Raw genomic sequence first — 24,605 nt, forward strand, 5'->3', positions numbered from 1 at the left:
AAGAATAAATACTATTTAATTCAAAAATATCATTCAAGAACTTTAACTAAAATTCATGTGTTTTGTTATATTATTTTATAGATTGTTTATATTAATTGATGATTTTAATAAAATATATTTATCATATAATATTACGCATTCATATTATTATTGGTCATGAAATTTGAACACTTTGGATATTATGAATATCAATAAAGGGTCTTTTTTTTATAATTTTTATTCACTATTTAACACGTATTTAAAGATATATTCTCCCGTTTCTCTTATTTTTTGAGTTTTGTTACAGTTTGACACGCATTTTATGCTATATATAGAATATAATTTCATAATTTATTTTTAATTTTTTTCATAAGAAAATATAAGTACCAAATATTTATTTTAAATTTTTCATAATAACTTATAAACTTATATTTAATATTAGTATTAAGAACTGGAACAGTCCTCAATATTTCATATTTCCTTTGTCTCAGCATAAAAAGTCATTTGACAAATGGAGAAGAAAACCGAACCTGGCGGGTTCGCGTCTTATCGCAGGTTTGCGTCTTAATCAGCTAGCCAGTGTTCGCAGGTTCGCGTCTTAATCCCTCGTAGGTTTGCGTCTTATCAGCTAGCCAGTGTTGAAGGAAGACTGAAGTAAGACTTGCTTGCAGGCGGCCCAGAGAATTCAGCAAAATATCGCCTAGCTGGTGGTTGGTGAATAGTGAGTGATGGTGAACTGCTGAGTTGATTGCACCTGTCTGTTTCATGTATGCAACAAATTCTATTTTGAATTATCTCCCTCATATTTATCCCAAAGCCGGGTAAAATATGATTTATCAGTGACCACCCGACCATGTATATATGAGCATCAGCTCGGCTGAGTTCAAAACCGGATTAAATCGAACCGAATAGATCGAATATCAAAATTTTATTTTTTTTTGGACCGAAAGTTTATTATAGGTCAAATCAGACTTTAACTGAAATATTTCGGTTCGATTCATTTCAAAATAAACAGAAAAAAATGCAAAATTATTTTATAAATAAAGCTAAAGTTCATAAATCTTCTAAAAATTATATAAATTAATCAAAACCACTTCAACTAATTAAATTTATAAATTAAATATTATAAATATAGCATATAAGATATTTATGATATAAATATAAAACTATATTTTATATTATTTCGGTTATTCTATTTATTTATTCTTGACGAAATATTTTTTTTATTAATCAGATCGAACTGAATTTTCCATTGATTAATTCAATCCAAATCAAGTAGACCAAATTTTAGGGGTTAGAACCCAACAAAATTTTGCACACATCGATTCAGTTTTTAATTCCAGTTCAGTTTCGCTGGCGGCTGGCCCGCGCATACACCGGACAAAGGAGATGCTAACTCCTAAAACAGAGACCCAGAAAACAAAATCCAAATTGTCTTTGTGGTAGTCAGATATTCCACTGGCTAGTGTCGTAGGAAGACTAAGTAGTCAGATACTCCACTGGCTAGTGTCGAAGGAAAACTAAGGGGCTGGTATTGTATCATGATTTTTAATGACAAATATTGGAAGGATGATTTTAGTGGATTTTATGGATTTTTAATGACTCTTGTTGCCTTATTAAGATTTCAAAAAAAAATTCATGACTCCTAAAACAACGACTTTTAAAAACTTTAACAGACTTTTTTTTAGAAATTCATGACTTTCAAATACTTTAATAGACTTTTATTAAAATCATATATAGCCTCTTTGAAACCCTCTGGACCTTTTGCTATACCCTCTCGATCTTCTGCCCCAAGTTGGGTGTATGTTTCAAATCTGATGACTACAAAATCGAGTACAGATTGTTGTATTATATATACTACAGTAGAAGGTACTCATACGGTGCTCCTGTCTTTTTATTACTCAACAATGTGATAGGTGATGTGGCAGGATATACTTCTCACCTGTGCAATGAAATAAAATCTACTTCTAACTCAGTGTGTAAACAAACCAAACTATTCGCGAGCTACTCAAATTCGGCTCAGAAAATATTCGAATTTGATTCGGTAATAATCGAGCCGAGCTCGAGCTATTTGAATATTTTATCTAGCCGAGCTCGAGCTTCAAATTACTCGGCTCGTAAGGTTCACGAGCCTTATCAAGCCTCTATTATTTTTAATTTTTTTATTATAAATATATTTTTACAAATATATTTAATATTTTATTTATAATTTATATATTTAATCGAATCGAACTCGAGTCGAACCGATCATATTTCGAGTTTTTGTCAATATTTGGTGACTCGATTCGAGTTTTCGAGCCAACTCGAGCCTATCGAACTATTTACGAGCCGAGCGGAACTGAAATCATGCCTGTATTTGCTATATGCATAGTTTTTAATTTAAAATGCATTCTGCTGACTTAAAATATTGGTATCCTGAACTGAGATTTCTGAAGTCTAACATATCTCAAGTTGATCCAAAAAATAATAGTCTGAGTAGTGAGTACCTTAAGAAGCTAGCTTTCTATTTTATTTGCACATGGAACCAAAGAATAAAACAAGAAAATTTTCATTAACAGCTAGCGACCGGTTAATTGAGAGAAGATAAAGTCATGTCAAATCTTCACAATAATGACCTGACAATTTTCTATACAATTTTTCATAGAAAGTCATTAAAAGTCTATCAATTATATTTTTCCACCCAAGTCATTGATATATTGAATAACAGCTGACTTTTAATAACTCTTTAAAAGTTGTAATTCAATACCTCAAACTTTAAAAGACTTTTTAAAAATCCTAATACAATACCTCTTTAGTTTTAAAGAGTATTTAAAAGTCTTAATTGAATACACCTAGATTTTAAAAGTCAATAAAAGTCATTAAAAATCATGATACAATACCATCCCATAAGTGTCGAAGGAAGATCTAAGTGGTGACCTGCTGAGCCGATCGGAGTCTAAATTATTAATTCTTTTTTCCTCAAACAATTTATAGAAAAACCAGAGTTATCATACTCAAATAGACTGACCATGATATATCAACCAATATCTTTTATATGTGAGCATGATTAAAATTAATCAAAAGTTGATAGAATATATTGAAATTTTTTGTGTTTTTGATACCTTAAGTGTAAGATCTAATATAAGTAAGTACAACTTATAATTTTAAAAGTAAATTACAAAATGGTGGCGGATGTTTTCCAAATTTTTTAAGATGATGATTGAACCTTAAAACTACATAATGATGGTCGGAGTTTACTTCCACTTTTTAATAAAATAGCGGCCGTGAACCTATGTTAATTTTGCCCCTTTAACTCCAAAAAAATAAATGACAAAGTGATGGTGGCTATAATTTTTCAAATTTCACAAAATGTTGTTGGACTTCTATCATTTTGTCGTTAACTCTTTTATATTTTGGAGTTAACGGAGGAAAATTAACGGAGGTTCACGACCACAACCTTATTAAAATGTGGAAGTAAACTCCGACCACCATCATGTAGTTTTAAAAGTCCGGCCAACATCATGTAAAATTTGAAAAACTACCGTCACCACTTTGTCATTTACTCAAAATAATTTTATTTTTTTTTGCCAATCATTTACTCAAATTTTAATACAAACATTTGTGTGTGATTTTTGACAAGGAACAATGATAATCAAGTAGTTACTCGACAAATTACAGTAGTACCAGTTAATACAAGGAAAGAAAAAAATGAATATATATAAGATCGGCCTAGCAATCATCACTTGTTTTAATATTTCTTTTTAAAAAACAAAATTAGCAAGCATTCGATTCTTAAACAGAATAGATATATATGTGACAGATGGAAGATAAAAGTTTAAAAAACATTTATAATAGAATTTGTGAAGCATTTTTATAAATTACTCGTCCATCATTTTTATTTTTATTATTATATTTTTAATAATTCATAGGCCAATAATAAGTTGATATTATTGAAGTAAACGTTTTAAGCTCTCAGTCAAATAAATTAAGTCATAAGTTATAAATTCAGCAAATAATTTGTAATAATTACTCGGAGGCGGCCGAGACAATTCTGCACAACCTAAGTTCCTTGTCTTTCAGTGCTTATTTTTGTAGTAATTTTATCTTGGCGTGCGAGTTGTATTTTACGCCGACGTTTGTTCTCAATTACTACTAATAATTAAGAGTCTGTCCTTAGTTATTTTATTGGTTCATCCATGGAGAAGTCTACGAGCGTTCTTCTTCATACCAAGAAGCCCCTGAAACGAACATGGATCAATCGCGTATTCGCTCTAGTATACGCTTCCACAGTCCTTGCTCTTCTATATCACCACCTCCACACTCTCTTGATCACCACCATCATAACCAATAAATCCACTAACAATGCACACATTTCAGTGGCTTTGTTAATGTTGGTAGCAGATATGGTGCTGGCTTTCATGTGGTTCACTCATCAGATCTTTCGTTTGTTTCCCATCAAGCGTAGGGCTTTTCCTGAAAATCTCGTGAAAGATGAGAGCAAGTACCCGAGCCTTGACGTGTTCATTTGCACGGCTGATCCGTACAGGGAGCCGCCAATGGATGTTGCGAATGCGGCCTTATCTGTGATGGCGTATGATTATCCGACGGAGAAGCTTTCGGTGTATGTTTCTGATGATGGAGGGTCTCAGTTGACATTGTTTGCTCTGATGGAAGCTGCCGAGTTTGCAAAGCATTGGTTACCTTTTTGTAGGCTTAATGGCCTTGTTGTGAGGTCGCCAGAGGCCTACTTTAAGTCCTTGCAGCCCTCGGATTCTCTTCAAAATATTCACGATATGAAGGTACTTGGCTCTACAAACTAATTAACTGGATTGTCTGAACTTATAAGCTGAATTGTAAGTCAGAAAAGTAGGCTTCGAAGTTTGATTGAGCTAATTGTAAGCTGATTCTAGGAAATACACTCACTGTTTAATATCTTGCTGTTTGATTGAGCTATTTGTAGGTGTTGTATGAGAGTATGAAAAAGAGAGTTGAGAATGTTGTGATCAGAGGAAGTGTTGATTGCAGTACTGATGACAGTGAGCTTGATAAGATCGCTTTCAGCAAATGGACCGAAGAATTTACAAGCCAAGATCATCCTTCAGTTATCCAGGTTATTCGACCTTTTATCAGTTGAATCAGTTCCTTTCCTGATCAAAAATTTCCTGCATAATTTTAATAAATATTGTAAAAATATGTATTTCAATATAGTAATTCTGAATCGGGAACTGCTAATATCATGTAACCACAAGTCGACAGTAATAAGTTTTGTCTTTTATCAGCACAGCGCATAACTTGAGTAGACTAGTAAGATGGCCATAGGTAATGTCAAGATTCTCTTGGAATTCATCTCAAACATGACAACTTTGATTTATGGAATATAGAGAAACTACAGGTGGACAACAACTATCATATTCTACTCTGAATTATTAAGTAACAAGGGCCAAAAGGTCTTACAGTTTTTGAATTCTTAACTTAGCCGATAGCAAGTACATGTATAAGATCCTTGCACTAAGACCTTAACATTTTGGTTGAGATAAATGTCTAAAATGGCATTGTTATGGTGGTTCACTCATGCGAGTGAAGAAGAGAGTTAAATGCATATTCAACAAATGGTCCTCTAACATGCTTAAAATTTCTATCCTAACGGCTTAACTGCTCTGAATTGAAACATCATTTTTGCAGGGGAAAGTGCATAAAAACCAAATATGGAATTAATCGTTGCTTAATCCAAATACCTGTTCTCAGATTCTTCAAATTTGATTTCCGTTTATATTTAAGATTTTAATGTGTCAATGTTGCCTGATCTTTAAAATTAACACTTGGCAATCTGCAATCATATGCACTGCGGAAATATATAGGTTATCTTGGAGAGTAAAATCAACAAAGATGTTAACAACAATCAGATGCCAAACCTCATATACGTTTCTAGAGAGAAAAGAAAGGCTACACCGCATCATTTCAAAGGGGGAGCTCTTAACACACTGGTAAGGATCACGGAGTCTCTTGTTATAAAGTATCTTTCTTTTTTCCGCGGTCAAATATATATGTTATCTGAGGTTCTTACTTCTTATGCTATTCCTTAATGACACAAAAATACTGTCATATTTTTTAAACTTATATTTTGGTAATTTTGTGGTAATTAAGATTCGAGTATCTGCAATCATGACGAATGCACCATTAGTCTTGACAATCGACTGTGATGTGTATTCCAACGATCCACAAACGCCATTGCGTGTACTCTGTTACATGATGGATCCTTGTGTCGATCCAAACCTTGCATTTGTTCAGTTTCCTCAACGTTTTAACGGGATCAACAAGAATGATGTGTATAGTGCTGAGTTCAAAAATTGGACCGAGATTGATGCTGTTGGCTTAGACGGGATCTTGGGTCCAAATTATATGGGCACTGGTTGTTTCTTCAGAAGACGTGCATTTTTTGGTACCCCGGCTTCAGTTGTTCAACCTGAATGCCCGCAACTAAGACCAGACCATGTTCCATGTAGCTCAAGTCTGCAGGAAGAAGATGTTTTAGCCCTTGCACTCGATGTTTCGCGCAGCAATTATGAAGCCTCAACGCAGTGGGGATCCGAGGTAAACTAATGATCATTTATGCTGTTTAAATTGTGTGAATGATTGCTTAAGTGTTCGTTTTAAAGAATTAAGCTCATGAAACTTATTCAATTACATATCTTCCCCAATGCATTTTTGGATGCTAATTTGTTCCCATCAAAATTTTATTCTGCAATAATATGTGCTTATTGGATGATTCAAATAATTACAGATGGGCTTTATCTATGGATCTTTAGTAGAGGACTACTACACTAGTTTCCTGCTTCACTGTAAAGGATGGAGATCAATCTACTGTAACCCAGACAGGCCTGCATTTCTTGGGAATGCACCGATTAATCTCCATGATTTCCTGATCATGCTTAAAAGATATTCTATTGGACTTTTAGACATGGCCTTTGGCAAGACTAGTCCCATAACCTTCGGAGTCCAATCGATGAATCTTCTCCAGGCCCTGGGTTATACACACTATTCTTTCTGGCCAGTTTGGTCCATTCCAATCACCATTTATGGTCTCTTGCCTCAGATAGCCCTCGTGAACTCGTTGACAATTTTTCCAAAAGCTTCTGATCCTTGGTTTATCGTATATGCATTCCTATTCGCGGGATCATATGTGCAAGATTTTATGGAATACATACTTAATGGCGGAACATATGCAAAATGGTGGAACAATCAGAGAATGTGGATGATCAGAGGAATCTCAAGTTTCCCGTTTGCAGTTTTGGAATATACACTTGGCTGCTTTGGCTTATCGGCTCCTGGCTATAGTGTAACAAGTAAGGTGGTCGATGTCAAACAAAACCAGCGTTATGAACAAGGGATGTTTGAGTTTGGAGTTGCATCACCATTGTTCTTTCCAGTGACCACGACAGCAATTTTAAATTTAGTTGCATTTTCAAGTGGCGTTGTACAGATATGGAGGAATGCAAATGCCGGTGAAGATATGTTTGTGCAGATGTTTATAGCTGGTTTCGTCGTCTTAAATAGTTGGCCTGTATATGATGCCATAATCTTCAGGGCTGATACTGGGAAAATGCCTCTGAAAGTTTCTTTGATTTCAGTAGCTTTTGCTTGTATTATTTACCTATCAGTTGCTTCAGCATTTTAACTACATAACTTGTATCTGATTTTCGAGAAGCTACTTATTTACCAACGCAAACACCAAGTCTGGTTGCCTTCTGAGAAAATTTTATTAAGTTTCCTACAAAATAAAAGATTGTTTCCCTTTTTATAGTAATGCTTGAAATCCTAACAAAAATCAGATACCTAAATTTTACTTCTGAGTCCGGAAAATGTGTATATCAAAAATTATTCTCAAATTTGTTTCCCGCCAAATCCTACTTCGCAATATTTGATTGGTTACACTCGCATTAATAATAATGAGACTCTGTATGCACATAAACCATTTGTTTGAGACAAGATTTGGGTACCTAGTATTACTCATAGTATAACCGTAAATCGTGCCTAAAAATCATACAAAGAGAGAATCATAACTGTGTGTGTAGATAGAAGATGACAGATGAGCTATTCGAATCTTCAAACTTAATCATGTTGAACTCGAGTATTGAAAGATCAGCCTCTTTGCACTGCCCATCAGAGAATACAGCAGATGACTACAAAAGAAAATTGTCATTTAGATTGTTGTCGTGCTTCCTGAAACGGTTGGTTTATTCACCATCTGCAACTCAGATTGTATAAACTTCACGAATATAATGCCACATTTAGAATAAACCATCTCATTGTCTTTGAAATCTGCGCATTCATGCATCTTCCAGCCGGACTTGAATAGACAGGACACTTTTGTTTATGTGTGAAAATTTTTAAGTTTAACACTTTGGACTTAGTACAAAGTCAATTAATTAAATATAATTCAGCATATTTATCGATAATAAACATGTTTGTTTGCTTGGCAGATGAGCTCATGAGCATGGGCCATTTTTCAACCTAATTATAGTGACCCTGAGACAACGATTTGCACTATGAGTGCTCAGGTTTTTAGCAAGCATTTCATCAGCTAACTGCTATGGTACATATATTTTACTAGTCATTCATGTTGGGGTGTCTAGCATCTCCCTAACTCGAACCGATAAAGGTTATAGTTGTGTCATCTTCAACACGTAGCTGTTGTTGATGTAGTGGTAAGGGCTTGGATCTTAAAAATTCATTCATTTTAATTTAGTTTAGGAAATACATGATGTAGCTACTGTAATAGTTGCATTCCAAGATTAGAGAAACTGTTTGCAAACATATATAAAACTTTTGAACACAGAAATAGAACGAGTAATTTACTTACAAGTTACAACACACAATATGAAGGTAACAAACAGAAAAGTAGATAAAACATCATCAACGCAAGTTCATCAAATACTAATGCAATTCGAAATGTCTAATTCCCTCGTGCATGCATTAAGTGAAACTAGTAACAGGCATACTATGCAGCACAACTGTTTCGACGGTGAGACCTGGCCCGAAACCAAAGGCCACACCCCAGTCCAAGCCATCACCAGTAGTTGCCATGCCATCTTTCATTGATTTCTTCCTCATTTCATCCAAAACAAACAAAACACATGCACTCGCCATATTACCGTACTGACTCAACACCTTCCGAGACGCCCACATTTTCTCTTCTTTGAGGCCTAACACAAGTTCAATCTGGTTTAAAATAGCCGGGCCACCAGGGTGGGTTATCCAGAAGAGCGAATTCCAATCGGAAATTCCAATGGGTTCAAAAGCTTCTTTTAGTAGCTTCTCTATGTCACTGGCAATCAATGTAGTTATGTTCTTTTTCAGGAAAAACATGAGGCCTGACTCCCCCAGTTTTCCACGGATTGTGTCTTCTGAATCAGGCAATATGTGTTGGGCCGAGGACACGATCTGGAAGAGTGGACGTTCGGTGAGAGGGTCCGGATCAGACCCAACAATCACCGAAGAGGCCCCATCGCCAAACAGTGCTTGAGGGAGCAAGGACTCCAGATGAGGGCCTCGGAATGTTATGGTTGTGATCTCAGCACAAACAACTAAAACACGAGCACCCTTATTGTTCTCAGCAAGATCTTTGGCCAGACGAAGGACGGTCCCCCCCGCGAAACAACCTTGTAGGTAGATCATGTGGCGCTTCACGGACGGACTGAGGCCTAGAAGCTTGGTGAGCTGGTAGTCGGCGCTGGGCATATCGTAGCCCGAAGTGGTGCAAAAGATGAGATGGGTGATTTCTGACTTGGAATGTCCCCACTCTTTGATGGCTTTCAAAGCGGCTTCTCTTCCAAGCTTCGGAACCTCCATCCGCAGCATTTCTTGGCGAGCATTGAACGACGGGGCGGAGTAATTGCGCATGTTAGGATTTTCGTCTAGGATTTCCTCTGTAATATGCAGGTAACGTGTTTTTATCATGCTTTTATCACCTGCATGCATCACTTCATTATCAATATTACAATTTTTTTATAGATGTTTCGACGAGGGTAAGAAAATAAGTAGTACTGTACTTACAGATTCGCTTAAACTTTTCTTTGAGTTGAGTCTTGTGTTCACTGTTTGTCACGCGAAAGTAGAAGTCTGGATAATCGGCCTGGAGGTAAGAATTGGGAGGAGTAGCCGTTCCGATGGCAAGAATTGTGGCCGGACCTTTTGCTCTCTGCTTTTCCATCATCTGCTCTACTGATATGCTACCCATTTCTCTATTCCAACGTAGAATGAGAATTTTATTCGTTTTTTCTCTTGTTGATTCATACATGGCGCTGGACTATCTTATAGAAACAAGTGTACCGTGTGTGTGTCGTAATTTAATAATGTAGATATGTTGGTGGATGATAATGTGTTCGTTTGTCAAAACAAGCCTAGATCAAGATGAATATATTTTATTATTAGTATCAGTATATATATGCCGACGACAGGTTGAATTTTCATGGAGTTTATAAAAATTAGAATATTAAAATTTAAAATTGGATAAAATAGATTTTAATTATTTTAATTTTAAAAATCTAATAATATTTGTGGCAGATTATGTTTGTAACTAAAAGATAAAATAACTAATTTAATAATAATTTTATGTACTTTTTATTTTATGAATGTAATGTACCTTATTTATTTTTTAATGAAATCTGCTTTCTATTATTATAAATTTTATTCTACAAAATAATATTATTAATTAAATATTAATAATCACAAATTAATTTTGAGTCCGATAAACAAAAAATATAAAAATAATAAAATCATTACTTATATTATAATAAGTAAGAGATTCGAATTTAGACCAGTGAACATCGTTGATTTGTTCCAAAGAAATATCAAAGGAGAGGGCTTTCATTTTCTTACTAATTTGATTGCAAATGATATACGGCGAGTGTTTGGCAACTTCTCGTTCACAAATCTTGTTATAGTTTTTTGCAATTCTATATAAATTTTAGTTAAAATTTAATAAATCATATCTTAGTTAAAAATTATTAGTTATATTTTGTAAAATTTGTTCAAATATCACAAGTTATCCTTGTCATGCTTATATTTGTAAAAGTCCATACAACAAAATTTCAGATTATTTTTTATCATATTAAAATAATATATTTTATTTGTAATAATATATTATTTTTAGAATATATCTACTCAATATGGTCAATACTATCAAACTAAATATGTTACATATTGAATAAATTTCACATATAATATCTTATCCGTCTATTTTAATTGACATTATTAGAGATGCTTTAAAATGCTTTAAAGATATATGAATAGTAAAAAAAAATCATTAGTTAAGTATAATTTATATTTACTTAAAAAAATAATTTTTTCACCCAAATTTTTTCTCCTAAAACTTCAGATCTGCGACTTTAAAACAAAAAGAATCAATCTGAGATCTGCCTTTACAACACACTACTCCCTCCGTCTCTAAATACTTTTGCTGTTTGTACTCCTCCGTCTCTAAATACTTTTCCTGTTTGTACACATATTTTTAATCGTTAATATCTTTCATTTCGTAGTAGTCTCATGTTAGTACCGAATAAATTATGGCGCCAAAAGAAAACGTGGTCCCTGAAAGTAGTTCACTTCGCAAACAAGCTAAACAACACTCATTACATGGTCACATCTCACATGTATCTGTTGTCAATACACACATATCAATCTAAGCATCAATCTTAACTAAACCCTAGATATATCTCTGCCTTCAGTTCAGTATAACAATGGGAAACTGTTTCGAAACGCTTGATAAATCATCTCCGCCAATATCGGAAATAGTCCCCGCCGACATCTTCAAGCCCTCACCACCGGCGACGGCGATCACATTGTACGGACCTTCAGATTGTCCGATCACCTCGTACATTCGATTTGCTCTCTCTTACAAGCCTGTTTCTCTTGAATTTATCCCATGCAACACGCTTTCTGATATGCTTTTGGACTCCCCGGTGCTCCAGTTCGGATCGGACAGAGTTTCCGGGTCTCCGGCCACGATTCTCGGTTACTTGGACGCCAAGTTTCCGGCGCCGGCGGTGGCGAGGCGGCGGAGTGCGGCGGCGATGGAGATTGTGGAGGTGGTGGTTTTGCAGCATAGGAGCGTGAGGTGGCATGTGGAGAAAGTGGTGACGTGGGCGGAGGATTTGGTGAAACGTAAAGGGATAGCCAGGGGGGACTCGAAGGTGGGGAGTACGAGAATGGAGGTGGACAAGTTTGGGAAGAGGTACGGTGAGTTGATGGAAGTGATGTTAGAGCATGCCAGAATGGAGGAGAGAGTTGTCTTTCCGGTTTTGGAAAAGGCGGATAGAGGTAATTTCGTAACTCACGTTTCGTGTCAGTGTACCAAATTGTCGGGTCTACTTAATTTATGATGTCTAGGTGTTTGTTTAATTGTATGATTTGTGTTTGTTTATCATGAATGTCAGAATGTGATATTATCTAGGCAATGTGAAGTTGTAATTGAATTTTAAGTATGAGGAACTTTCTTGATAGCAATTTATTTGCGTTCTTGAACTGAAGAGAATTGAGCTGGAGAGATATGCTTAATAATAGCTAAAATGTGTATCAATAAGGTGAAATTGGAAACAGAGGTAGATAGTCTAGTAATTCATTATGTTCCGGTGACATTCGATTCTCGGTCAATTGAATTCAATTTCCGATCAACTTATTGAAAAATAGTTATCCAGATGTGGTGGTTGATCAGGTAAAAGCTTTGTAGTAAGCCAGTAGGGTGAGGTGTTTGCTGATATGATATTCATGTAATCAGGGACGGAACGATAATAGGGGCAATGGACGTACTTGCCCCACTAGAATTCTATACATGTATTTATCTCATCTATAATTTTAGAATTAATCAATGCTGCCTTCATGGTCAAATCTCTTCTATTTCTTGCGAGAGACCAGAGTTAGAGAGGCGGGGTACTGTATGGGCTGCAAAGTATGTGCAAAACAGATTATTATTGTTCTTGGCGTCACTTTTTTCCATACCTAATACTACTAAAGTATGTTTCTGCAACATGTTGGAGGTAGTGTGGTGTGTGGTGTGTGGTGCCTGTAGTGGGTTTAGGTTATTCTAATTGATTCTGGAGTAACATGCACTTCAAAATTAAAGACTCATGTGAGTGAGTTAATGTCAACATGAAGCAGAAAACGCAGAGTAAACTATAAGCAACGTATATCAGACCCTCTTTCTATATTCTCAATGTTCTCTTCATCTGTAGAAAAGTTCAAGAGAATGCATTATCACTTCTTCATAAAAGTGTGTGCTTTAAGCTGTTTAGACAATTTGCCCCAAAAATTGATGGAGTTGCGCAGTCTTCGCACATAAAAAATGCTTCTTCTCTGCTGTGAGTAGATTAATGTAAAACTCAAGTAGGATCGGTTCATACATTGTCCTTTAGTCACAAAGTAATTACTTTGAAGAGATTAGCCTAATCATAAATGTGGTTCTTGAACAAAAATGGAAACTTAACTTAGTCCCACTCTGCTGTTAACCCCTCTGTTTCTTCTCCAGACGTTCTGAGTCATTATTTGATCAAGTTTCATACTGTGAATGCAGGTCTACCTAAAGCTGCAAATGCTGAACATGCAAGGGACTTGCCAATTATGAATGGCATAAATGAAGACCTGAAGGCTTTCCGAGTTCTTCATTCAGCGAATCCTGTCTACCTAGAGGCCCTACGTAATCTGTCTACTCGACTGAAAACTCTGCAGGTAAAGATACACATCATCATACATAATATGATCCAGATAAGCTTCTATTTCTTTTTTACGCAAGACTTCTGTCCTTGAATATATCAGTCAATATATTAGTTGCCAGTTGCCACGGTATTGATTGGGTAATTGCCGCGAATGTCAGAAACATTGCCACCAACATTTTCAAGAGGAGGAGAAGAAGTTACTACCCTATATGGAGGCTGTGGATCTATATAAAGGACAGCAAGAAAGATTACTAGATCAGTGCATAGAAGTAATGCATGGGACACATTCTCACTTGTTTCGGTTTCTCATTGAAGGCCTCTGCCCTCAGGATGCCGTACATTATCTGGACTTGGTCAGAAGCTGTAGTGACAGAGAGAAAGTCTTATCAATGTTTAGCACGGTTCTGGAGTAAGATCTAAACCCTTTGGAATCCTAGTAATCGAGTATCCGGATGCCAGATGAATGTTCTCAGTGTGTGAAGTCCTCTTCTGCATCCAATTTATACAGAAATGGAATGTGTACATCTTGATATGTAGGTAGACTTGCTTACTTACTAGCCTACTTAATTTTCTTAGTTGGCTCGTCTATATGAGTAGGGTGTGGCATATATTGTTCCCGGAAACTTTTTACAAGGAAATGACATTACATTCTGCCATTGTTGAGTACTTCTTGTAAACAATCTGCCATAAACTACAAATTAAATGGGTAGAGCTTCTACAATTCAGTAAGCCCTGCTTAGTTCTTGTTTCCTACGGCATTTTATCATCTACACGTATAAGCGAAGTGGAATATCATCATTAAACTTAAGTCTAGCTTGCACCGAATTCCAGTAAGGTTCCAGCTTCCTTTTTTGTACTGTTTATTCTGACAAAAGAGGAATAATAGCATATGATTACATAGACGAGCAGAGAGATATATAAATAGAACCTATTCGCTTGAGAGGAGACTTGGGATGCAGGATATTCAGTATCAGAATCTTGCCTAAATATTGATAGCCTAATCAAACCATAAATCAGTTTTTAGCTTCAACTTGTACTTCTATTTACAGTGACAGCGTATCTCTCTTTAAAGACAAAAACTCGTGTTCTCTTTAAGATCCTCGCCTAACAATGATAGAAGTATAGATCTTACAATAGAAATGCCATTGCAGTTGACAAAAGGGAATTGGTTTAATGTAATACTTAGAACACTAGACAATATTGCTACGATTCAGAGTGGTTACATAGACATGAACATACTACCTATACAAGCTACCTGATGAAGTTCTGAACTCAGACTATATACACTTTAAAAGGAGATAGCAAGATGGTGGCAGTCAAGGCAGTAATTACCCCTATGCTGCATCGAAGCTTGTTTCCTGAACTGTGGTGGCCTTTATTGTTATTGGCAGCTCCAGCTGCACTAGCTGCACCATACACAGGAATTACAGCTGCACCTCCCGGTGTACGTGTTGATGAAGACCCACCGCCTCCACCTTCACTCCCAGCTCCACTACCACCTGATCCCCCACTCCGAGCTCTACTACCTGATCTGCCACCACCACTCGCCCTTCCACCAGCAATAGTGATGCGGCGTGCTATGCCATTGTTACCAGAGTTATTATACAAGTCCATGCCATCATCTTCTCCTTTCTTGTCCAATGAATCAACTGTGTGCATAACAAATTAGCATTCTACAAGGTCAGCTGTCAAGAGAATTAACTTCTCTCTAACTATACATTTGCATATGTTCGTTGCTATGTGTCCCAACTCTAAACAGTGTTTAAGGTATAACTTATGAGCTTTTACAGGTTCCGAACCAAACAACAAACCAAACGAATATAGCATATATTTCACTTGCAGAAGGTAGGGTACGTGGGAGGGTGAGACCTACGCAGATTCTATTCTTACTCCTGGAAGGATTACCTATCTATGAAGAGCTCCACAATTATTACACAGTAGAGGTATAAAATAATCTTGAAATTGAAACCTCTAACAGTTTCAAGCTCACTAAAATCATTCCAGAAAAACAGTAACTTCTCTAATACATGGATGAAGAGGATGGGGGCTATCGCGGAATTTATATGCAAATAAGAAGCAATTAAGCAATAGTACTACAACAATGAACAAACTGATGTTTCTACCATCAATCCTTCATATTTACACATATTTCTATAAGTTAATTGTCCTTTTATTGTTAAATTTCTTTCAGAAGCAAATCCATAAACTATTCCATATCTACTCTGTTGAGCAATTGTTTCTCTCATAAAAACAAAACTGAAAATTCTTACAAGGCATAATAATTCATGCAGGATCATTTTAAAAGATACTCATTGATCAAATAGAACAGAGGAGGAAAGAGAGGATGTAAACCTGAAGCAGCAGAGTCGGTTTGAGAAGAGAGGAAGAGAGTTAAAAGCAACAGCAGCAATCTTGTACTTGCCATTTGAGTTCTTGTCTTTGGTTTATTCATTTTCTTGATCCTCTTCACTTTCTCCTTTTATAGACATATAACCTCAAACTAATACAGCGTTGTCACCACTATCTTTTTTCCCTCTGGAATCATTTTTTTTAATCGATATATCTTATCCCAGAATCATTGTGGCTCCGTGGCAAATTTCTTTTTTAAAATAATACATTTTATCCGGAACATACGAATGAGTGGGAAAATTGTTGAATTTGATAATTATAGAATGAGATATATTTTTCGATTAATAATATTATAATTAAACTGTACAGTTTTTTCGTTAAATATATATTACGTACATTTGTCTTGATCAGACCCTTAAAACAAAGATTTATGTCCAAAATATAGTTCATGTACTCCTAAAACTAAATATTAAAAGTATTTATATATATTTTTTAGTATAAATAATTAATTAGTTTTATGAATATTTTTGAAAATAAATTTTTTTTATTTCTAAAAATAATTTGAATGCCCCCAGCAGTGGCCCACAAGCAACGCGTGTGATAACTATCCTTGTGTGATAACTATCCTTTTGAGCAAATTAAGCACTCATCCGTCAAAAAAAAAAAAAAGCAAATTAAGCACTCAGCTTGCATTTACTATTAGTTTAGCTTTTTTTCTCTTTAGCATAATTATCAATTGACTATATCTATAAAAAGATGGTGGATATGTATTAACTGCTACTCATTAAATATCATTTAGGGACCATCTGAAGTCTGGAGTGGACCTTAGACATTACGTTCTTTTTTCTTTGTTTTTGATAAATACGTTTCTTTTCAAGCGGGTCTGAATTTTTGTATCTATAATTAAGGATTAGTAAAAAACTGAATTTTTAAATAAAATTATAAATTTTTATTCACTAAAAAAGTTGAAAACCTACAATCAAGAATATCTTTTTATTAAATCTTAAAAAGAAAAACAACGGAGTGTTGGATATATTCATGTTAAAAAATAATTAGTAAAATTTGTAAACTAAATAATCTGGTGGAGTGGTGGTACATGAGAATAGAAGTTGTGGGCTACTTTAGTGTCTAGAATGGGCCGTGTGCTCCATCGGAAGATTCGGAACTTACGATTATAGCCCTATAGGCTGCTAACTAGAAAGCGAATTTCGTATCGAATTCAAATTCGTTTTTAAGCCTTTCTTTTTTAAAGGACGAATCGTGTTTTTTTCCCATTTTTGGGTCGGTGAAGAACTATTTGTTTCTAATAATGAAATTAGTATGAAGTTTGATTTTACAGTACTTCTTCCTGGCAAACCGGGACGCTTATACCTGTCATGTTGATTGAAACAGCGATTTCGTACCAAATTGAAATACGTTTCTGAGTGAAAACCATATGATAAATGGTTTTGAATGGTTCAGAAAGTGGACTGGACCATAATTTAGTTCGAAGTTCGGTTTTTCCTTTGCTGCTTATGCAGCCTGATTCGGTTACTTTCACTTCCCAAAATTATTTAGCAAAATTATACAAACATATAAATACAAATCACGGGTCGCGCTGTAGAGAGAACCAAGGCTTAAAATAGAACCATAGAACCAATTCTCAACCGTTGGATTCATTTGGATTTAATGGCTCAAGATTAACGTAGGGAATCTTTAAAAATAATATGACAATCAGTATAAAATATGTACAATTAATTATAAGGATAGTGGTGTAATTTTACATATATTGTCATTTATTGAAAATCAATCAAAATCAATCATAAACAACAGTTACAACTTAGCTGTATGTATTACTTTCAGATTGTTTTTCATATTTTTCCATACACTACATTCCGTGTTCTTTCATTTGGTACTCAATGGAGGGCGTTCATGAAGAAACATGAATGTATACTCACGTCTCTTTATTTTAGGTTCTGCTGCTGCACACCAATTCTTATATATTTTGACAATCTACGTGTTTATCTTACATTATATCTGTTGAAAATAACGGATCACAATCTGCTACTCAGCATTCCATGGGAGACTAATGAGCTCAATGAAGATATTTATGTGGATTCGTACAAGTACACATCACCTGACGGAGAAGAATATTGGATACCGAAATGTGATAAGAAGTCCAAGCCATATGTTAATCAGATGTTTCCAGATGTTGAAGCTGTATTTGAATTTTATACTGAATATGGGCGACTATGCGGGCTTGTTGTACGTAAGAGCTCTGCAAAATACAAAGGTGGAGTCATGACACATAAATATGTAGAGTGTAGTAGCGCCGGAAGGTTTGAGGGGAAAACGATTAAACGTAGAAGGACTAATACTCGTAAGTGTGAATGTGAGGCTAAGATAATTCTCAAGAATTGTCCAACTGGTTACTATATAGGGACTTTTCTACATGACAACTATATTTTTATACATCAGGACTTTGAGGTTCTGCATTAGATTTTAACGGTTGATGGACCTTCAACTACAATAACCTCTCGTACTATAATTCTTACAAAATGAACTCCGCTAATCTTGGCAGCTCTATTATTCTTACACATTTCCTCTTCACGTTTATAATCTCAGTGTACTTTAATTTTACCTTTACTTGATTTCTTTTTTAAAGTGAATATACACAAAGGTTCTGCTATAGAACCCTTTTTTAAAGTGAATATACACAAAGGTTCTGCTACAGAACCCTTTTTTAAAGTGAATATAGACAAAGGTTCTGCTACAGAACCCTTTTTTAAAGTGAATATACACAAAAGTTCTGCTACAGAACCCTTTTTTTAAGTGAATATACACAAAGGTTCTGCTACAGAACCCTTATTAATACTTGAAGATTTAAAGGTTCCTAGACCAAGGTTTCTAAGAGGAACATGACTCCTTGTACCACGATTAGGTAATGAGGAATAAAATAAAAATCTCCAAACATAATCATCCAACTATATCTATGATTCACAAGATCAAAGATACAAAAATTAATAAAAGTAGCTAATAGAAACTTGTAAGTTTCGCATCGGAAATTTAACTTTGGTGATGATATTTCATTCAAATGATCTGTAATGTACCACTTTTTTCCCAATGAACACAAATAATCAATCCATCATAACTATGCTTAGTTATTTCGAACAACCAAATTGCAAACTTGGTGGATTTGACTTCTTATAGACAGAGGTTCAGCATATGAACTTCAATGTTTGTACCATTTTTTTCCAATTCCACATATATACTCATCCCACCATAAGTATGCTCAGTCATTTCAAACAACCAAATTGTAATCTTGTTGGATTTGACTTCCTATATACAGAGGTTCAGCATATGAACCTTTATGTGCCGCTTCAGAATTTTAGAATTGTACTAACACTTCAAATTGAACGCTCTCTACATTACAACCTTCTTTTTCATATCAACACCAAAACTTGTTGGTGTTGACTTCCAATAGATAGAGGTTCGTACTATGAACTTTAGTGTTTGTGCCACTTTTTCCCCAATTCACACAAATACTCCTTCCACCATAACTATTCTCAGTCATTTCAAACAACCAAATTGTAATCTTGTTGGATTTGACTTCCCATATACAGAGGTTCTGCATATGAACCTTTATGTAGCGGTTCAGTTAAGGTGGAATTTTATGTGCCGCTTTATGTGCCACTTCAGTTATGGTGGAATTTTATATTTGTAATAACAATTCAATTCGAACGCTCTCTACTGTACAACATTCTTTTTCATATCAACATCAATACTCATTCCACGATAATTGTTTTTAATCACCTCCGACAACACACTTGAAAACATGGTGGATACGACTTCCTCTAGACAGAGGTTCAGCATGTGAACCTCAATATCCCCACTCGTAACTTTAATTAGCTTTGTGATAAGACTTTCAATCGAACACCAACAAGTTTTGGTAAAAAATCTAATCTTAATCTTATCCATTGTGTTGTTATCGCACAATCTTCATTTGCACTGTTCTTCGTGCACTGCAAGTATAATCAATGGTTTCGTTAGTTCATCGACGAGTGTATGTATATAAATGTATAAAATTGTTCTCACCTTCTACAGAGAAGCTTGATTTAAAGATGCTGAAGATTTGATGATTCGAGAATGATTCGATGCTGCTGATGTAGTAGCGCCGGTGAATTTTGGAAAGTTGTCAATCAAATCAAAATTGAGCGCTGATTTTTATCTTAAATATTTTGGGTCTATAGTGCCCTTGACTATGTAACAAATATATTATATGATCTGGCGACGGTTTATTGAATTGTATATATGGTCCAGTTCGACTTTAAGTAGGAGATGTGTAGTTTCTCGTTTACTTCTGTGTTTCTATTTAGTGGCTATGCCGCTATAATATCCAAAATGCCATTACCGATACAAATGACCCTCCCAGTTTGCTACTGCTATTTGTCTTCTGCAAAACCCCGCATTGTAAAATTAAGTTTATTAATAAGAAACGCGTGGTCAATTTATGTCAATGTCTAGAAACGCCAAATTTACAGCAACGTGTGAGTTTGAAAAAGACAGGACAAGAAGAATTAGCATAACTGCAAAAGTGGGGTTTGCATCTCGGTTGAGAGACTGTGCCAAAAAGGTCGTCAATGTCACTAAAGAAGGGGAAGGAGGAGGACATAGGACATGGTAGTCCTCTGAATATATGCTCATTTTATTCTATGTTCTTCCATTGTCGTGTGATGAAAAAATTGTATCTGGCCGTCTATTGTCATGTGATTTAAAAACTGTACTGATATGTAGCCGCAATATAACTTAAAATTGGACGGCGGCAATAAGGGCCATCTAACTGAGTTTTGACATCAAGAGGCTTCACGCTAAAAACCTGACATATTGGTCCATTTCTCACTTATAGAGGTCGGAGTGTAGACCCCTCTAAAGGCAGTAAGGCACAACTCACCACTATTACAGACTTATTTAGAAAGGATGTAGATGCGTAAGTGCACATAAATGGCAAGAAAATATGCTAATATCTAGATGCAACAAAAGTATATCAGCTAATATGCTAACATCTAAATGCAACAAAATGCTAAAATGGACAAAGAATGCCTGCAGTGTTACTGCTGGTATAGCATGATCATCTCCGTTCACATTACAATCAAGAGGTCTAATTGAACATGAGATAATCGAAAAAGACGTCGTGCTGTGATCAACAAGGATGTGCCGAAACATGGGGCTTCTAAATGATAAGATATATAAATCAAAAATGCAGACAAACCCACATGATATCCTTCATTTCTTACTAGGAAAAGATATTCGGTTCTTTGACCATTCGTCCAAGGCATTCCGGTGCAGAGAATTCATACGTATATAAGGCCGTCTTTCACGGATCATCTTCTCAGCGTTTTTCCAGTCTTCAGCCAATCCCAGTGCTACCAATAGAGCACACATCACTGCGACACTTCTACCATGGCCTGCAAGAAGCATCATAGAAAAAGAAAAACATATTATTATTCATCTCAGATTATTATTCATCTTTGAAGGGAATTCATATATACAATAAGTCACTAGATATGCAATCTCTTTACAAAAACAAATCTCCACAGACAACTCACAATCTGGATATATTTAGACGTGGGCAAAAAATTATCCATCTGAATGTAACATGCTCTTTGGGTCTTCTAAGTGTTCTTCGAAACAAAACTATATTTCAGAATGCAACTAAACCTCTTCTCTTTCCTCTTTTCTTCATTTTTGCAAAGCAAGTCTGTGTAACTATTATGTTAATGAAGAAATGCAAGTCAAGAAATATGAAGCCCTAAACAAGTGTTTGGATGATATAATCTAGAAGGAAAGGGATCTGCACGTAATCGACCACAAAAATCATCAGAAAATGGCAGTGAATACATTTAGTACTCCAGAACAGAGTGAATTCAAGGAAGATGTCAAAAGACTAAATCTCAGGATAAGCATTGTGGTGGATGTTCAATCTCACTACTAAGATTTTGATATTTTATTTGACAAGATAAAGTATAATTTTCCTCGATAGATGATATGCCTAAACAAAGAGAACACCGATACAGCTATGCTGATAACCTGTATGTACAAAATATCAAGAGAAACGTCCGCTAGGATATCAACATGGAGATTGTTAAATGAATTTAATCCAAAATAGGCAGGCCTTCAGAATCAAAGAATGGGAAGGAGTTCCAGGGTCTTGGCATCAGATATATGTTGTCATCTACGGACCAAAACAAGTAGTCTCAAATTAAGTGATACACATCAATTAGGTTCTAGAAAGAAGAAACTTCTAATACTCAGTTTCATTAGCAGGAATGAGATGAGGTGGAAATGGTATATAATACAATGCAGCTATCTTACAAGCATTCGTACATAACTCTTATTTCCTGCAATTTGAGGTTAAGTCCCAAAAGGGATATTTTCTACAATGTGAAATCTTGCACTCTCATTCCATCACTCTGTAACTTCTTCCATCCTTCTCTTCCATTCACACTTCCTTGACATTATTCATTTTATTCTCTCCAGCATTCATTCCTTCCAACCAAAAGTAGCATAATGGACTATAAAAAGAAAACATAATGGTAGAATGCATTAAAAATATGTTTTGTGATGGATAGTGATAACTGATAAGGAACACTAGTTTGTGAGGGACAGTGAAGATATCATAAGTTCGTTCTCGGCTGGAATCCTTCGAAAATTCAATTTCTACAAGATACATTAACAACTGATTACATCTAAACAACGGATGTCAAACATCATAACAGATCAAACTTGCCCCTCAGAGATTCAGCCTTCTGCACTTCCAATACTTATTAGGCTATAGTGTCTATCATGCTCAATGGTATATACTATATTACTTTTTATAGCATTTTTTGGGGGCAAACCTATATCAACTAGGCTAATTAGGCAACAAAGCAACCTAAAGAATGTACGAAATGTAATTTTTGTTTGTCTTCTCTACTTTCCCTCGCTATAATAATTTTCCCCTGGGAAATTATATTTACTGTTACTTCATTATATATGGAATTTAATGCCATATACAATTTAATATTCTATAATGCACCACTATAGGTTATACAAGATTATATGTGCAATATCAATGTCACTTGTTTCGACTATACACTCCTTGACTGTTTGAAGAGTTTCCTTTGTCAAGATGTACTCTTGAGAATGATTTAGTTCTCTCATTAACATTTTGATTCATAGGCACAAAAAGCTAAGTACCTATTCTATACCTAATTCTCCATGAGTCTATGACCAAGTATCAAAACAGAGAGAGGGCACGAATAGTTATATAAAAGATATATAAATTAAAAAACAAAGTAGACAAGGTTTCATTCATCTATAAGAACAAAACCCAGGTAAACATCTTTTATAAGCTCAAAAATAGTAACCATGTCTTGGTATAGCAATGTACGCTACTCGATTGTAATCTAGCAAGAGTGTAGCACAGTAGCACTTATTCGCTCTAAAGAAAGTCCCGAATTTAGGCAACTAGGAGGGAATCATAAGAACTAAAAGCAGTAGTCAGAGACTCTACAACATAGATAAGAATATTGAATCTATAAATAAGACGTGCAAGAAATAACGGATTATACGAGCATCATAAAAACATATCCACATATATTTACACAAAAATAAAAGGTGGAGTAGTGACTTTGAACACACAATATCACATAAAACCGCAAAATGAATCAAATGTTAGAATACCATACCATAAGCACAATGAACAAAAATCGGTATATTCTGACTCCTCTTCCTGCACGCCCACCTCACCGCTGATTCAATCTCAGCCGGCTGAGGCGCCCTAGTATCCCAAACCGGCACACACAAATATGCAAGACCACTAACTTCCTTCTTCCTAGGCAACTCACAAGTACAATCAATAATAGCCGGATTCCCCGGTGGCAGCTTCTCCAAAGAAGAAGGCCACCCACCAACAAACAACCCATCACAAACCTCACTATAAGGAGGCTCCCCACTAGTCAGTCTCCTCAACGCCGAAAAAAACCGGACAAAATACAAGTAAGGACTAAACATAATTTGAGACCAAATGGGGAAAGTCCCATCTGAAGACTTGCCCAAAAGCAATGGGAGATTAATTGAGGGATGAGAAGCTATGGAAACTAGGAAAGATACAAGAGATGCGTATAAAATAGGTATAGAAAGTAGAGCAAAACCTAGGGTTCTAACATAAGCAAATAATATGAAAAGGGTTGTTGCTTTAAGAGCTATTAACATGGATAAGCCAAAACCCAGCATGATTTAATCAATAAAAATGGATTCAAAATGGAGATTGAGCACAATTTCAAGAATTGAATTTAGGGGTTTTCAAGAAACTGGATCAGATTTAATTAGGAGAATGTGTTTATGTGTAGTGTGTGTCTGTGTGATTATGTGTACTGTGCAAAGCAAGATTTTACATGTAGATGATAAGATGAACGAACAATGTGAATCCGAGCAAGTTCAGCCTTGAGAGCAATTCTTCCCCCGATTAGCTAAAAAAATAATGATAAATTAATCCGTTTTTGATGGAAAAGGTAAGAACTAATTATTTTTTCGTTAGTTAACAGTTAACACTTACAGTAACACTTTTGT

At 35.3% G+C, this 24,605-nt stretch overlaps 5 protein-coding genes across 5 annotated transcripts; 2 read left to right on the top strand and 3 right to left on the bottom strand.

Moving 5' to 3' along the window:
* The first annotated feature begins 4,041 nt into the window (after window positions 1-4,041).
* Window positions 4,042-7,796, top strand: LOC108222895 (cellulose synthase-like protein G2). The gene is made up of 5 exons (XM_017396857.2): window positions 4,042-4,757; window positions 4,919-5,068; window positions 5,817-5,942; window positions 6,103-6,549; window positions 6,740-7,796. Exons 1-5 carry the CDS (start codon window positions 4,155-4,157, stop codon window positions 7,631-7,633), a joined length of 2,220 nt encoding a protein of 739 aa, XP_017252346.1. The 5' UTR covers window positions 4,042-4,154; the 3' UTR covers window positions 7,634-7,796.
* A 936-nt stretch (window positions 7,797-8,732) lies between these two features.
* Window positions 8,733-10,281, bottom strand: LOC108222898 (chalcone synthase 1). Its single transcript, XM_017396860.2, has 2 exons — window positions 10,012-10,281; window positions 8,733-9,926 (listed from the first exon to the last, which is right to left on the bottom strand). The coding sequence occupies exons 1-2, from the start codon at window positions 10,253-10,255 to the stop codon at window positions 8,932-8,934; spliced, it is 1,239 nt and encodes a 412-aa protein (XP_017252349.2). The 5' UTR covers window positions 10,256-10,281; the 3' UTR covers window positions 8,733-8,931.
* A 1,265-nt stretch (window positions 10,282-11,546) lies between these two features.
* Window positions 11,547-14,420, top strand: LOC108220449 (uncharacterized). The gene is made up of 3 exons (XM_017394224.2): window positions 11,547-12,276; window positions 13,526-13,680; window positions 13,826-14,420. Exons 1-3 carry the CDS (start codon window positions 11,697-11,699, stop codon window positions 14,078-14,080), a joined length of 990 nt encoding a protein of 329 aa, XP_017249713.1. The 5' UTR covers window positions 11,547-11,696; the 3' UTR covers window positions 14,081-14,420.
* A 358-nt stretch (window positions 14,421-14,778) lies between these two features.
* On the bottom strand, window positions 14,779-16,205 carry LOC108220450 (uncharacterized). The gene is made up of 2 exons (XM_017394225.2): window positions 16,020-16,205; window positions 14,779-15,316 (listed from the first exon to the last, which is right to left on the bottom strand). The coding sequence occupies exons 1-2, from the start codon at window positions 16,117-16,119 to the stop codon at window positions 14,940-14,942; spliced, it is 477 nt and encodes a 158-aa protein (XP_017249714.1). The 5' UTR covers window positions 16,120-16,205; the 3' UTR covers window positions 14,779-14,939.
* A 4,876-nt stretch (window positions 16,206-21,081) lies between these two features.
* Window positions 21,082-24,534, bottom strand: LOC108220613 (uncharacterized). Its single transcript, XM_017394423.2, has 2 exons — window positions 23,723-24,534; window positions 21,082-21,460 (listed from the first exon to the last, which is right to left on the bottom strand). Exons 1-2 carry the CDS (start codon window positions 24,267-24,269, stop codon window positions 21,279-21,281), a joined length of 729 nt encoding a protein of 242 aa, XP_017249912.1. The 5' UTR covers window positions 24,270-24,534; the 3' UTR covers window positions 21,082-21,278.
* Window positions 24,535-24,605: the final 71 nt, after the last annotated feature.

The sequence above is a fragment of the Daucus carota genome, chromosome 5 (assembly GCF_001625215.2).
Source record: "Daucus carota subsp. sativus chromosome 5, DH1 v3.0, whole genome shotgun sequence".
Classification (NCBI taxonomy): Eukaryota; Viridiplantae; Streptophyta; class Magnoliopsida; order Apiales; family Apiaceae; genus Daucus; species Daucus carota.

What these genes read in the sequence shown, in the direction of transcription:
- LOC108220449 (XM_017394224.2), top strand. Translation starts at nt 11,697, where the DNA reads ATGGGAAACTGTTTCGAAACGCTTGATAAATCATCTCCGCCAATATCG. An exon ending in TTTGGAAAAGGCGGATAGAG is followed by an intron (nt 12,277 to 13,525) that starts GTAATTTCGTAA and finishes CTGTGAATGCAG; the next exon opens with GTCTACCTAAAGCTGCAAAT. An exon ending in CTCGACTGAAAACTCTGCAG is followed by an intron (nt 13,681 to 13,825) that starts GTAAAGATACAC and finishes CGCGAATGTCAG; the next exon opens with AAACATTGCCACCAACATTT.
- LOC108222895 (XM_017396857.2), top strand. Translation starts at nt 4,155, where the DNA reads ATGGAGAAGTCTACGAGCGTTCTTCTTCATACCAAGAAGCCCCTGAAA. An exon ending in GGGGAGCTCTTAACACACTG is followed by an intron (nt 5,943 to 6,102) that starts GTAAGGATCACG and finishes GTGGTAATTAAG; the next exon opens with ATTCGAGTATCTGCAATCAT. An exon ending in CAACGCAGTGGGGATCCGAG is followed by an intron (nt 6,550 to 6,739) that starts GTAAACTAATGA and finishes AAATAATTACAG; the next exon opens with ATGGGCTTTATCTATGGATC.
- LOC108222898 (XM_017396860.2), bottom strand. Translation starts at nt 10,255, where the DNA reads ATGTATGAATCAACAAGAGAAAAAACGAATAAAATTCTCATTCTACGT. An exon ending in AGAAAAGTTTAAGCGAATCT is followed by an intron (nt 9,927 to 10,011) that starts GTAAGTACAGTA and finishes TGATGCATGCAG; the next exon opens with GTGATAAAAGCATGATAAAA.
- LOC108220450 (XM_017394225.2), bottom strand. Translation starts at nt 16,119, where the DNA reads ATGAATAAACCAAAGACAAGAACTCAAATGGCAAGTACAAGATTGCTG. An exon ending in AACCGACTCTGCTGCTTCAG is followed by an intron (nt 15,317 to 16,019) that starts GTTTACATCCTC and finishes TTATGCACACAG; the next exon opens with TTGATTCATTGGACAAGAAA.
- LOC108220613 (XM_017394423.2), bottom strand. Translation starts at nt 24,269, where the DNA reads ATGCTGGGTTTTGGCTTATCCATGTTAATAGCTCTTAAAGCAACAACC. An exon ending in TTTTGTTCATTGTGCTTATG is followed by an intron (nt 21,461 to 23,722) that starts GTATGGTATTCT and finishes TGCTTCTTGCAG; the next exon opens with GCCATGGTAGAAGTGTCGCA.